The sequence below is a fragment of the Styela clava genome, chromosome 7, assembly GCF_964204865.1.
Source record: "Styela clava chromosome 7, kaStyClav1.hap1.2, whole genome shotgun sequence".
Classification (NCBI taxonomy): domain Eukaryota; kingdom Metazoa; phylum Chordata; class Ascidiacea; order Stolidobranchia; family Styelidae; genus Styela; species Styela clava.
The window spans coordinates 8,479,746-8,493,002 of record NC_135256.1 but is presented as its reverse complement, the minus strand read 5'-3'; the positions used below and the strand labels follow the sequence as shown (position 1 = coordinate 8,493,002).

Genomic DNA, 13,257 nt, shown 5'->3' with positions numbered 1-13,257 from the left:
TTCGTCGTGTGAAAAATGATAAGCTCTTCGCAGTTGTTGTATGTATACAGAATTGAGCGTAGTAGCCTATAATAGATGGTGATTGCGTAAAAGCGTACCGAGCGTGCTGACAAATAAGTCACGCCTGTTTCCCACTCTCGCGAGTTGAAGCTGGTATGAACGTAACGTTTTCTGGTACCATGACGTTTTATTGCAACTTTGAACTTCCTACTGTTTTTAACAGTAAGTTATTACCAAATATAACTACAATTTTATAGATCATGCAGATAGAACACAGCGATTCCTTGCGCCTGTGCGCAACAAGACGTCTGCAGAAGGTACCATAATTTATTTAAAAACATGCTGAGGCGCTACTTTGCAAACGTACTAGGTTGCAAAGCAATTTACGGTGCAATTAATTCAAGTACTTCAAACTGTTTGCATCGATTCTAATGACATGTCATTTAGACATTTGAATCTATTAAATATCAATTTCTGATCTTCTGCAATATCTGTTTGTCAAGATGATAATTAAACTAAAAACTTGTGATGCAATATTCTAGTTATTACTGAGAAGAAGCCAAATAAAATCCGAATGATGCAATAATTCAGTATACGACGAAATGAAAAAAACTTGAAAAATGAATAGAAAGAGTTTTTTTTTGACAGAATTGATTCACCTTAACACGACCTATTATTATCGCTCTCAACTTATATCTGCTGTGAGCCTGTGATGTGTAATTAGTGAGTAGTAATCGACTTTACACCCCCGACTTTCATTTAATCCCTACTTCTTCTAACAAAAAAACATGCTGTAGCCACTTTGATTCACGGGAGCCAGAGCTCCGAGATTACAGAGCCGCAGGTTGTCGATCGCTGGCGTATGGGATAGCTTCTGTACGGCTAGTTTGAAAGGGGCACAACGCTCGAGAAGTTATTTTTATCTTCGTCAGTGCGTATAGAATAGTTTCTGTTCGGTGTCTCAAAATGTCGTGTCCCAGGTCACCAAAAACGTGGTGGGTCACTTTGTGTGACCAGTGGGTCAGTGGTTCGCCTTCGCCATCCCTGCTGTTGTCTGTGGATGTCATGATGACTCTGATCAGTGGTCCATCCAATGCTTCCACAAACCTTATACATTCAAGAACATATACACGGAGTGTCGGTATGTGACATAAATTTCTCCTCGCTAGCAAAGGATATACATTGACAGTCTATCGAGCTTGAAGATAAAAATCATTGGGTTCGGCCAAAACATGGGCAAATCGCAAGATGCGTAGACAAAATGTAACTAGAATTGTACCTTTCCAAAAATTTGGTTTGAATTGAATCATAACATTAGTATTAGAATATAATAAGCCTTGAAAAAACGTAGGTGAGTAAAGAACAATGAAGTAAATTAAAATCGCTCTGCAACTGCAACCATGAAAGATGTTTTCAATCTGCAAATTAATCAGTCTCTAAGCTGCGTAATATTTCAAACACTTCAGCAAATGGAAAACCTTTACCAGTCAGTAAAGCAACAATTCTGAAATTCATTCGGAATTTATTTTCGAAAATGTAACTGATTGAAAAATAATGCTCATTGGTCTAATTCTACACTTATATCGTAAACGCATTTCCACAACGTCTAGACCTAGAGTTAACAGCATGGCGATGGCCTAAGCTGCCCAAGCATGTCATCTTTGCGATTTTGGATCTTGATAAGTTAAAAATAAAGCTTGTACCTACTACTAATTTCTGCGAAGAAAACACAACAGCAAATTTGGCCATCATGGGCAGTTGATGACAAAATTAAATATAAATGGTATATCTGCAAATAATCAGTTATGAGCTTTGTTTGTATTCTTGAAATTGCTCCTGCTCGAGTTTGGTCATTAGAGTATTCAATGCGTATATCTGAAAAGAGTTGACATGTCATTGCATGGATTATGAAATGAGCTTGTCAGATTGGTAATGTTAAAATACATACCGGTACCTAAATAAATACATATATTGGATCTCTGGAAGTATTCGTACCACGATGACGCACAACTTGAACAACCATGACCCTGTACACATACTATGTTCAGGTTGTGCGCCATCTTGTTACGAATACACCAGGAGGCCCATATATTTATTATTATTGTCAAATAATGCATCGGATAACCAAAGATCAATTCATATTATGGTAAACCAGGGTGGCTGGATCATGTGATTAACATAAAAGTACCCTGCATTCAAGTATATCTGAACATGGACAGTGGAGGAATCTGTCACCCGCCAGCACGAGCCATCTTGCCATTGTGAGGATTCAAATTATATTTTATTCATGCGAATACTACTGATTGCATAGTCATGTTTTCGAAATCATTCATATGTAAATTTACTCATATCAAGCTCGCCAATCCAGAAAGTTTATGTTTAAAAAAATTCGGACTCTAGTTCAGATTGATATAAAAAACTTGATGAGGTCAATTATTTGCCAGAAATGCACTGTCTATAGTGCCACTGACTGGCATTCTAATTAAAAATTTATTGAATTAGCTGCAATACCTTTGACCTCTGTTGTTCTTTTAATCTCTCATTCGCCTTCATTGCTAAAATTTTTCTCTCATGTTTATCCGCATTTTCTTGCTTCTTTTTCATTTCCATATGCTTCGTAATGACGTCTTCATCCCCATATCGATGTATGAGCTGAATTCTCATGGACAGTTGACGCTGGTTTGAATGATACAATTGATTGTTTGAATTGGCACAATGATTGAGATATATCAAAGACCAGCTATGCTTTGTTTAGGTATTCTACAAATAGCAGGTATGGTCATTAGCCCAACCTCAGCTGGGTCTAGATTACAGAAAAAAAACTATGCAACTACATGTGCAATCGTTTCCAACAATAAGTTGAGGTATTTCATTTTACTCACTGGTGAACCAATGCCGACCGGTGATAGTGTAGTGAAGAACTGCTGCTCAACAAGCAGTCACTTATCCAAGCATTATTAAGAAATGTAAATGTAAAATTAGTTACATCTTTCTAAATCATATATCTTAACTTTTGAAAAAATAAAAAATTTTTTATTCAAGAAAATAAATATTAGCAGAGTGTGGCTAAAATGATACCAAATATGTCGTATAGCAGGGGTCGGCAACCTTTTGTCGCTCGCGGGCCAAAATTAAAGGTTGCAAGTCATTGACGGGCCGCATATATTTTTAAAAAGTTAAAAATCGAATGGATGACCGATGAATCACATTTTATCACACAGATCGGAAGTTAAATTTTGAACAGCGCGCGAAGACTGACCATTTGAATATTTTTTACGCCATTAAACCCTTTGCACTTAGCATCAACTTTTCTGGGTTTTGTTGCCATTTGTCTAAATTATAATTAAATTATAGGCTCATTAAACGAGTAATTGTGAATTATATATTTGTTAGGTTATAATATAATTTAATCTAACGTAAATTCTTTTGCGTAAAGAATATTATCGACAAAACAGCTATAATTTGTTACTATAATTCAGTTGGGCGTCGCGGGCCGGATTATATTGCTCCGGCCGGGCCGTAGGTTGCCGACCAGTGTTCACTATTAGCGCACTTTTTTGCGAAAATTGCGAAGCACTTTCGCAACTTTTTTTAGGGACTGCGAAATAGCACTTTTTTACGATTTTGAAGAGAAATAGCACTTTTTTCCGATTTTGAATGGAATAAAAATTCAAAGTTAACAAATATTTTCGAGTATTAAGTTGACAAATAAGTAACATACTGGTACTTTTGTAACTCAATTCTGCATATCATAACGATATTTACCGGAATTCTAACCTATGAGATGCAGACATAGGAGATAAGCTTTTGCATTAACCGCAAAATCTTGTTTATAATATGATTATTATACAAGCACACGGATTCCGCTTCTCCCGCAAAAAACGCTCCCGGGGCGTTTCTTTGAACGAGAGTGGTCATGTGACTATCAATGATATCGATGAATTCAAAATGACTATAAAAAGTGTTAGTAACCTGTTATAGTCAGTTTGGATGAATTGTGACCAAACTGCACTATTTTCAAATCAGACGAAACTTTTAGCAGCATGTCACAGATTTGCAAAATCAACAAATTCACAAAATACCATTAAGTGCCATTTTATTGTAATCACAATGTTGAAAGGACGTCATTGATATGCGAGGAGGGGTGGGCAAAATTCAATATTTTTTTAAATCGAATATTTTTAAGGAGTACCGAATTAGCGTGGTGGAAACATTAAAAAATCGCCAACAAAGCCTTTTTACTGGTTAATTCCGTTGTAATCGCTAATTGTTCTTGTCACCGATCGTTTGGCGGCGATATCTAGGTTTTGGGTAATCTGTATTCCCGCCCTCTCTTTTTTACAAATATGAATTCTTGTGGGTCGGCGGACATCGAAGTTTTATATTTCGGGTTTACCTGTTCGTTCACATCGGCAACAGCTGTTAAAGACATTGAGGACTCAAATTAACATTTGCGCTGGCTTTAATATTACCTATCAAGATTTGTAAATTTACCGTCCCAATTTTATGCGAATGGTAATATTATTGTCCATACCGTGATGCAGATATTTATTAAGACGATAATTAACTTTCTCATGTATTTCTATGGTGATAAACTTCGCAAATCTGAAATTGTGCCAATCCTGAATGTGGATTTGAAATAGTGATTGAATAATTCGGCTATAAAGGCATTTCTGCGTGGTCATAAGACGAGATGACGTTAATGAACAGCACTTCTTTTACAGGATATTTTACGTATGCGACTTAATGCTAAAAAGATTGGGCTCGAGTGCTTTTTTTTTCGAGTGCTCGAGTGCCTATTAGACGTCAGGCGCTAATTGTAACTAATTCCCTCAAGTTTCAACATGTTTTTTACAAAACAATACCCGGCGATAATTATAGCTAAAATGTTACCGAGCAATTCACAATTTTATTTATGGAATTTGCAAATTCACCAGTTTCTTGACGATTTTGATGTTGTCACGCCCTAATTATTAGTGCAACAATACTCCCCTTTCTCCGCGACGGTGTGACGGGTTCTTTGTTTCATTCTTCAGAAAGTTCTGACACGGGGATATAGAATACTGAATCCGGAGGGTTGAATCCCTGTCCACTTACTGGTGATTTTTCGTTTTGAAATGCGTGAAACATTCTCTATTTTAAATTAAATGACGTTTCGCGGGCTAGAGTTCTCCCCGAAAATGATGTGTTCCAGACGTTAGTTAGACGATAGATAAAACATTAGATTAATAATTTTCGTGACGCCCCGTTTTCGAAAATACAAAGTTATATCGCAAAAAAATGCGTTATGATACATTTGGAATGAAACATTATTTACGGTGAATTCAGATCACATTTTACTCTCCATGACACCCGGTATCTGGAAATACAGTTGTATCTCGAAAAATGTGTTTTGTTACATTTAAAATAAAACATTTTTGCGATTAATTTAGATCATATTTTACTTTTCAGGAAACCCGTTTTCGAAAATACAAGGTTATATCGCAAAATGTGTTTTGTTACATTTAAAATAAAACATTTTTGCAATTAATTTAGATCAAATTTTACCTTTCACGGCAACCCGTTTCCGAAAATACAAAGTTATATCACAAAACATGCGTTTTGTTACATTTATTTTGCATTCACAATAAAATACATATTTTCCCTAATTAAGGTCGTCGATGAATCTGTTCCTGTCGTTCAAGCTCGACACACGTTTGGACGAGTGTGGGGTGGTTTTTTGATCGACGATAAATTAAAAAGTTGCCACACGTTATTTGTATAACGATAATAACTGAAAATTAAGATTTTATAATAGAAGTGAATTTGTCTCAAGATAGTATTTTACAATTCCTGTCCACAGAAAATAAACACGCTGACAGGCTTGGTTATAATTGATATTCGTTTAATTTATTTTACACTATTAATAAACGCGCCACACCAATTGCGACCATATAAATTGCAGTCGCATCGGTATGGACTGTATGTTTTTGGCGCTCTCAAATTAATAATATTTTTCAACAAAACAATACCCCGACGGTCATTAAAGTTGAATTCGTTACCGAATAATTCGCAATTTTATTTACGGAATTTGCAATATCAAGATCTCACTTGACGATTTTGATGATGTCATGCCCTAATTATTACTGCTTGAATGCCTCAAAATAAGCAAGTGTAAGCATTTTCGACGATAACAGGCGCAACAATTCGTAAACGAGCCTTTATAACGAAATTTGCGATTGATTTTACCTCTCTCTTGTTTACAATTTTAACATTACGCCGGCCATGTATGGCCGAATAAAATGTTCACATATTCGAAACATGACTTGGCCAAGGATGGAAGGGATCACTAAAGAGCTAATAGAAAGTACATACGCGAGGGTATGATATTAATATCGAGAATATTTGAGCATATCACAGGACGGAAATATTTTGCACCCGGCTGTTTGTTGGCAGAACAACGATACGCTAAAGTTAATTGATCGAATACAGGGAAGTATTTATTTATCATCTCACTTGCGAACATCGAGGTTTTGGCGGAATTGTACGATCATGTTGTCTTTCTTAAATAATAACTTTTTCAATAAATGTTCATTTTACTTTTGCGTCTTCATTATATATCTGGTTTTCCTTTATTTTAAATTCGAAATTGTCCGAAATACTCCAACAGGTGTATAGGTACAATAGTAATAGTACTTACAAAAGTACCTACCAGGGAAGTTTAATACACATGATGTGTAAAGGGCGTCGTAACTCCCGTTTATTAATTATAAATTTTTTTACATTCTGCTTAAAAAACAAAGGCAGTCATCTCACGTAACTCTCCGACCAAATCTTTTTTGTTTTGTATGGCATCGTCTTGGCGACGAATTTATTGCCGACTGAATTTTAATTGTGTTTTAGGTTAGTTATTTTCTGTTTGTTGGTTTCTAAACTTTACAAACTGGGGTAGCAATTACTATTAATGTGAGATTTGTGCATATGAACGATTGAATATCGGGACTGAATGTCCGATATCTGAGAATGCGTAATTCTCTTTCAACATTAATTTTCAGGATATCAGCGTTCATGTGGTCGAATAAAAATTATTTATCAAATGGATTGGTATTTCGAGACACTCTCAAAATTATTTGGGATCCATTATCATATCATTCGTTTATTTTTTATATTCATGTTTTTCTCAAAAATCACCCTCGTTATATTTAGTGTACCTTCGCAAAAGAAAACTATTTGATGTCATCGTTCCTATTAGTGTAATTGAAATATATGGAAACCTCGCAAGTGGCGTTGTGATGCGAATATTTGATACTAGGTCAGCAGCATTACAAAGAGTGCTATTTATGAATGCTGAAAGTACATGACATTACTAAACATTTTGCCAATATATGATGTTTTCTGCCCGATTTAAACTAACTCGCACGCAAACCAAGGCATGTGGACATTTAAAAATTACTTGTCTTTGGGGAAGCTCTGAAATAGTGTAATATAAATGTAAATGAGGTCACGCTAGCTCACGAAACAGGAGGATTTTCAAAGTGATCTTGTGTAATATTTCGGAGAAAAAAGTTTGAAAGGAAAGTAGGTCAACCTATCTCCTAAAACAGTGGAGTATCCTGCATAATATTTCGGAGGGAACGTAGGTTAACCTATCTTTTAAAACAGCCGGTGGCGACTTTCAAAGCTGTTCAAAATCACAAATTAATAATTATCAGATTAGGTTTAGGGATGAATCGAAAAGTTGAATTCCTAGCGCAACTAACCCTAATTAGTTGATTGCTATTTATATTGGGGGGGGGGGGGGGATTATTTTGCACCGGATTTGTACAAACGATCCACCCTGTAATTAATATGGTTTCCAGCCGGCCTCGTGTCTGTTAGATGGAAGGAGTAACAAATGTGAAAGTCTTTGCTGTTTACGCGAGTAAGCAACTGACACTGTGATACATTGCATGAAAGTAGGTAGGCAGGTGTTAGCAGATGTCATTTCGTTGCCGATGAATTCGCTTGTTTTAATTAAACATGAATTCGCTTAAAGGGATTCCGTTAACGAAAAGGCTTCTCTTTAATTCATAATATTAACCGGAGGAGCGCTTTTTCGAGTATCTATGCCGTTTTAAATGGGTTATATGAAAGGCTAAGGCACCTAACTTGTTAAAATCGGCAAAAGCACTTTCGCACTTTTTTTTTGGACTGCGAAGCACTTTCGCACTCATAATTTGCTTAGAGTTAACACTGTTGCCGACCCCTGTCGTATAGGTTCTGTTGAGATTGCCGGTGTCCCGGATTTTCAACCAAAATGACATAATATATTTTAGTACAATTCAATTAAATAAAAATGTGCTAAATGACAAAACAATTCCCTAGCATGATGCGTCTGGTACATCACACAGGTCATACACATTTCATACAGTAATTAAGACCTTGGTGTGTCAATATATTTTGTGATCATCTCGTAAAATTTGTGGTAAGATATAATAATTTTCTCCAGAAGGGAAAACTATACACTGCAGTCATGACCAGGGCTGGGCAAAATATTCGAATAACGAATAGCGAATCGAATATTAAATTATTCGAATGGCATTTTACTATTCGAATATCGGGTACCACGTGATCTGCGTCGCTTCACTTGGACACAGAACGTCTGTGAACCGATCGTGAATTGCGCGAGAATTCACCTACAAGCTCGCTAACAGACAGAAGCGACAAATTTGAAAAATCGTCTTTGCGTTGTGGTGTTATATGTTTCGATCGTTCATTTAAATTCCCTATGTTGCACAAAGAGGTACCGACACCGTTCCCTAAATTTAGCAACGTTAAATCAGATGAGGTATTTAAAATAAATATTCCAGATTTTAAACTCCGTATGATTGGCGGCACGTGATTAGCCGTTTCATGCATGAACCAAACATAAATTTGTTTAACGAAAATTAAAAGTTGAATCAACTTTTGCGTGAAACCATACATAGTATAACACGAACAAGCTATGACCAGAAAACAAATGGCAGGACATAGTTCTTTTAATGTACTTTCAAATAATTCTTTAGTAATCCCTTTCATTCTTGACCAAATAATGTTTCGAAAGTGTAAACATTTCAGTCGGGCATGAATGGCGGGTGGAGTGTAGAAATCGTGAACAGGAATATGGCGTAAAATCAATCGTGAATTTCGATGTAACAACGTGCACTGTCTCGTTTACGAATTGTTGTATCGTTGGAAATGATTACATTCGTTATATTTTGAGCATTTTTGCACTAATAAATAGGGCGTGACATTATCAAAATTGTCAAGAGAAGTAAAAGTGAATTCGCTAATTCCGTAAATAAAATTGTGAATTACTCGGTAACGATATTAGCTATAATGATCGCGCGGTTTGTTGAAAGAAAACGTCGGAACTTGCAAGAGTTAGGGTTAGTTATAATTAGCACCTGGCCATCTATTAGGCACAAAAGTACAAAAGCGCAATATTTTTCAGCATTAGGTCGCATATTTAAATTATTATTCAAGAAGCGCTGTTTATTAACGTCATCTCGTCATATGGCCACGCAGAAATGCCTTTATTGCCGAATTATTTAGTCACTATTTTAAATCAACATTCGGGATTGACGCAATCGCAGCTCTGCGAGGTTTATCTGCAAAGTAACATAGACACCATAGAAAAGCATAGCAAAGTTAATTACGGTTTTGTCTTAATAAATATCTGCATCCCGGTATCGATAATAATATCACCGTTCGCTTAATATTGTGATGGTAAATTTACAAACGTTGATAAGTAATATGAAAGCCAACGCAAATGATAAAAATTAGAATAATATTGATTTGGGTTTTTACATCAATCCTTAATGGTTTTAACAGCTGTTGCCGACGTGAACGCACGGGTAAACCCGAAATATAAACGTCGATGTCCGCCAGCCCGAAAGAATTAATACTTGCAAATAACAGAAAGGGCGGTATTATAGATTATATATCACCGCAAAAACGGTCACGGTGACAAAAACAATCAGCGAATATGACGAAATTAACTAGTAAAAAAACGCTTTGTAGCCGATTTTTCAATGTCTTTATTAATTTCCAAAGGGAGTATCGACCGACGTTTTAGACCTCATGTTGTGTATAAAAAATATTCGTTATTCGACTATTCGGTATTCGTTAAAAATATTCGAACTATTCGATTCGAAAAAAATATTCGATTTTGTCCTCCCCTAGTCATGACACCTGCATCCCTACCTTTAAAAATGTAAGAATTTCTTATTCCTGTTTTTCTTATATATTACATATCTAAAGCACCGGTAAATGGTATTAAGGTAATCCCTCATGTCTTAGTCGGAATGATATAACTGGTATAAAAATTCACAAGAAGATTCATTAGGACTCAAATATTAGTATGTTAAACACATATTCTCATTAAAAGAGTTTTGAACTCATAGAGGCGTACGATGTAATATTTCTGATCAAGCATGACTTGGTTTTTACATAGAGTAGAAAAACTGTAACAAATTACTTACTTTCGATTTTCTGCTCAATTCTGAATCTGCAAATATATATATTTTCTTGTTTATTGGTGCAAGAAAAAGCAGAAATGTACATAAATTGAAATTGTAATTTGAAAATTACATAAAAAGTTTATTCCTAAGTCTCACAAAAACATATGGTGCTGAAAAAGTGTGTGACAAAGAATTTACAGTGCTGGCGATATTGACCTAATATTAAATATCAAAAATCAATAGTTCGAAAGAATTTTCATTATCCAAATTGTAATATTTGTAATATTATTTAGTGAATACATATATACTCACCTAGAGTGTCATGCATCAGGTAGGCAACGTTGAATCAAAAACCTCTAGGTTTATCCATATTTATGGTTGCTCTATAGATATCAGTAGTTGATTGTCAAGAGCGGGAGCTCTTTAGATATTAGTACTTGATTGTTAAGTGGGAATATGAACTGTCTCAAAAAATGCTGCTCACCTAGTGAAAATAGCAGTGAATCACTTTTTGTTAAACTTGAATCTTGGCTTCTTCTGGAAAGACTTTGTGAAACGAGACTCATCCTTTTATCACTGGAAGTGTTTGAATCTTGGTTCCGCTTTGAATATTCATGCTCAGATATCCTATTTTTTCTTCTGTCTTTGTCATATATGTTTCTGAGCATACTGAATGAACTTTGTTGTGTCTTTGGTGGAAGAAGTGGTATTGCCATTTTGGCAGGTAGACAATCACTTTTATTTTTAGACGCTTTATTAGTTTCATTGTCAGTCTTCCTTTTAAAACCAGATTTTTTTCTCTGTTTTCTAAACCCACAAACTGATCTTGAATAACGCCGATTAAGAGATTGCATCAACATATCCTCCTTTTTATTTTGCATACTTTTCAAATTACTTTTCTTATGCTGAGCTTCAGTTTCCTTAGTTCTGCATGAAATAAGTGGCGCCGCTGATCTAGTGGATTCGATTAGTGGTATATCTGCATTTCCAAAAGCTTGATTATCTGAAACATTGGAATTAATTGTCTTTGTATATGCTAAAACAGGACTTCTGAAATTTCTTGTTTGCCTTGACCTTGGAGCAGGATTAGATGTTAACTGTGGCCTCGCAAAATTGTAAGTTTCAGCTAAAGTCAAGCTACGAAAAGTAGGACCCAAATCAAAACAAGATTTGTCATTGTAAGAAGCAGAAATCCAGGATTCTCGATTTCTTAATCTAGGTTCCAGACAAAGTTTTAAAGGTAGTTTATTATCACTATGGCATCTTTGAAATGATAAACATGTTGGCTGTTTGTGCTGTTGCTTGCTGTCAAGATCAAATTGTGCCATTTCATGATGTGGCACAGGAGTGAAAGCTTTACCGATGACAGAAACTTCCATATCCATAACTCCCATCAGGTCAGTATAGTGATTTAATCCAAGTTACTCTAAAGAACTTCAAGTTCAAGATATAATATAGCATTTATGTATCATATTGAAAAGCTATATCACCTAATTGTGAAAAAGGCGGTTCAAACATCATTTATTATATTTGTAAAAGTGTTTTTTTTTACATCAAAAGTTCTTCATCGAATCATATTTGACCCATGTTCAGGCACAATTATTCTGAAAATAGAAATTATCAATTATATCGAAGATCATGCATATCAGTGACAATGTACAATATTAAAGGAAGTAAGTTATAATCCAACATTACAGTTATACGATTGGAAAAATAGGCTAAACCGTCTAAATTACAACTATAAAATTGGGAAAATTCAATTATATGAAGACGTTTTTGTAGTAAGTTGACATTAATTGGCATTAGGTGACTCTAACTATAATCAGCTTGACAATATCTTTGGAGGAATATTTTTCTATCAACAGTCAGACAGTATATAACTTCTGTTGTCTAATTCAGTATCCAATTTGGCAATCCTCATAAAATTATTAATATGGTGTGGCAAAAAATTTTTTTTTATTTTAAATATATTTTTTTTTTCTTTTTACTGAGTAATTGATTTTGTGTCTCGCTTTTTTCTCTTCCGATCTTATCATATCTCGGTGATTGTGTGTGTGCATGCCCCAATTAGCTTTAATACTTTTGGGTGAGCGAACACGTACTACTTCTTTTATCAATACCTTTCCATCTAAAATCTGTACGTTTCAAACCTCACTTGAGATTTGGTTTGCTCTCTATTTGTTTCGTTTTTATCAATTTCGGTTCTTTATCGCCTATTATGCTGATTATGGAGTCGAAATAAACTTATACTTATTAATTCAATTACACCAACAACAGAATATTGAAAAAATCAGCTTAAATTTAAAATCGATTTAATTTGAAATTGCTACACCACATTGTAACTTAGGACGAAGCCTCCTTACCTAGTGGTGAGATTCAATTTTTTTGTCAGCCGGTTCCATAACAAAAGTCATATTTTTCACCCGGTTCTGTTACAAAAAGTCATTGACAGTAATCAGCAATGCTAACCGGTTCGCTGATCTCATAAAATCTTGTGAGACGGTTCTATAGAACCGGCTGAATCCCACCACTGTCCTTACCAGTAGCCCATCAAAAAACCTTTTTTTTTTATTTTTTTTTGGGTGGCCAAATTAAAATCCATTGCCAATTTGGATTTATGAATATGATATTTTTGGTTATCCAAATACATGATTTCAATTTAGTTTGAGTGGAGTCCATTTTTTTTATATTATTTAGGTGATTTTACAAGTATACAATATACAGATAAATATTGACAAATATTAAATAACGATAGGCTACATTTACCGGTACCAATTCCATTAGATCCATTTTTTTT

The 13,257-nt window shown here is 35.0% G+C and overlaps 1 protein-coding gene across 2 annotated transcripts; it reads right to left on the bottom strand.

Moving 5' to 3' along the window:
* Positions 1 to 1,502: 1,502 nt before the first annotated feature.
* Positions 1,503 to 13,033, bottom strand: LOC120336950 (uncharacterized). 2 transcript variants are annotated; one of them, XM_039404771.2, is made up of 6 exons: positions 12,824 to 13,033; positions 11,951 to 12,064; positions 10,945 to 11,463; positions 10,482 to 10,507; positions 2,512 to 2,676; positions 1,503 to 1,875 (listed from the first exon to the last, which is right to left on the bottom strand). In XM_039404771.2, the coding sequence occupies exons 2-6, from the start codon at positions 11,979 to 11,981 to the stop codon at positions 1,804 to 1,806; spliced, it is 813 nt and encodes a 270-aa protein (XP_039260705.2). In that variant the 5' UTR covers positions 11,982 to 12,064; positions 12,824 to 13,033; the 3' UTR covers positions 1,503 to 1,803. The 2 variants fall into 2 exon arrangements, with proteins under 2 accessions (XP_039260705.2, XP_077970785.1); XM_078114659.1 differs by lacking the exon at positions 12,824 to 13,033 and having other exon boundaries at positions 10,945 to 12,064.
* Positions 13,034 to 13,257: the final 224 nt, after the last annotated feature.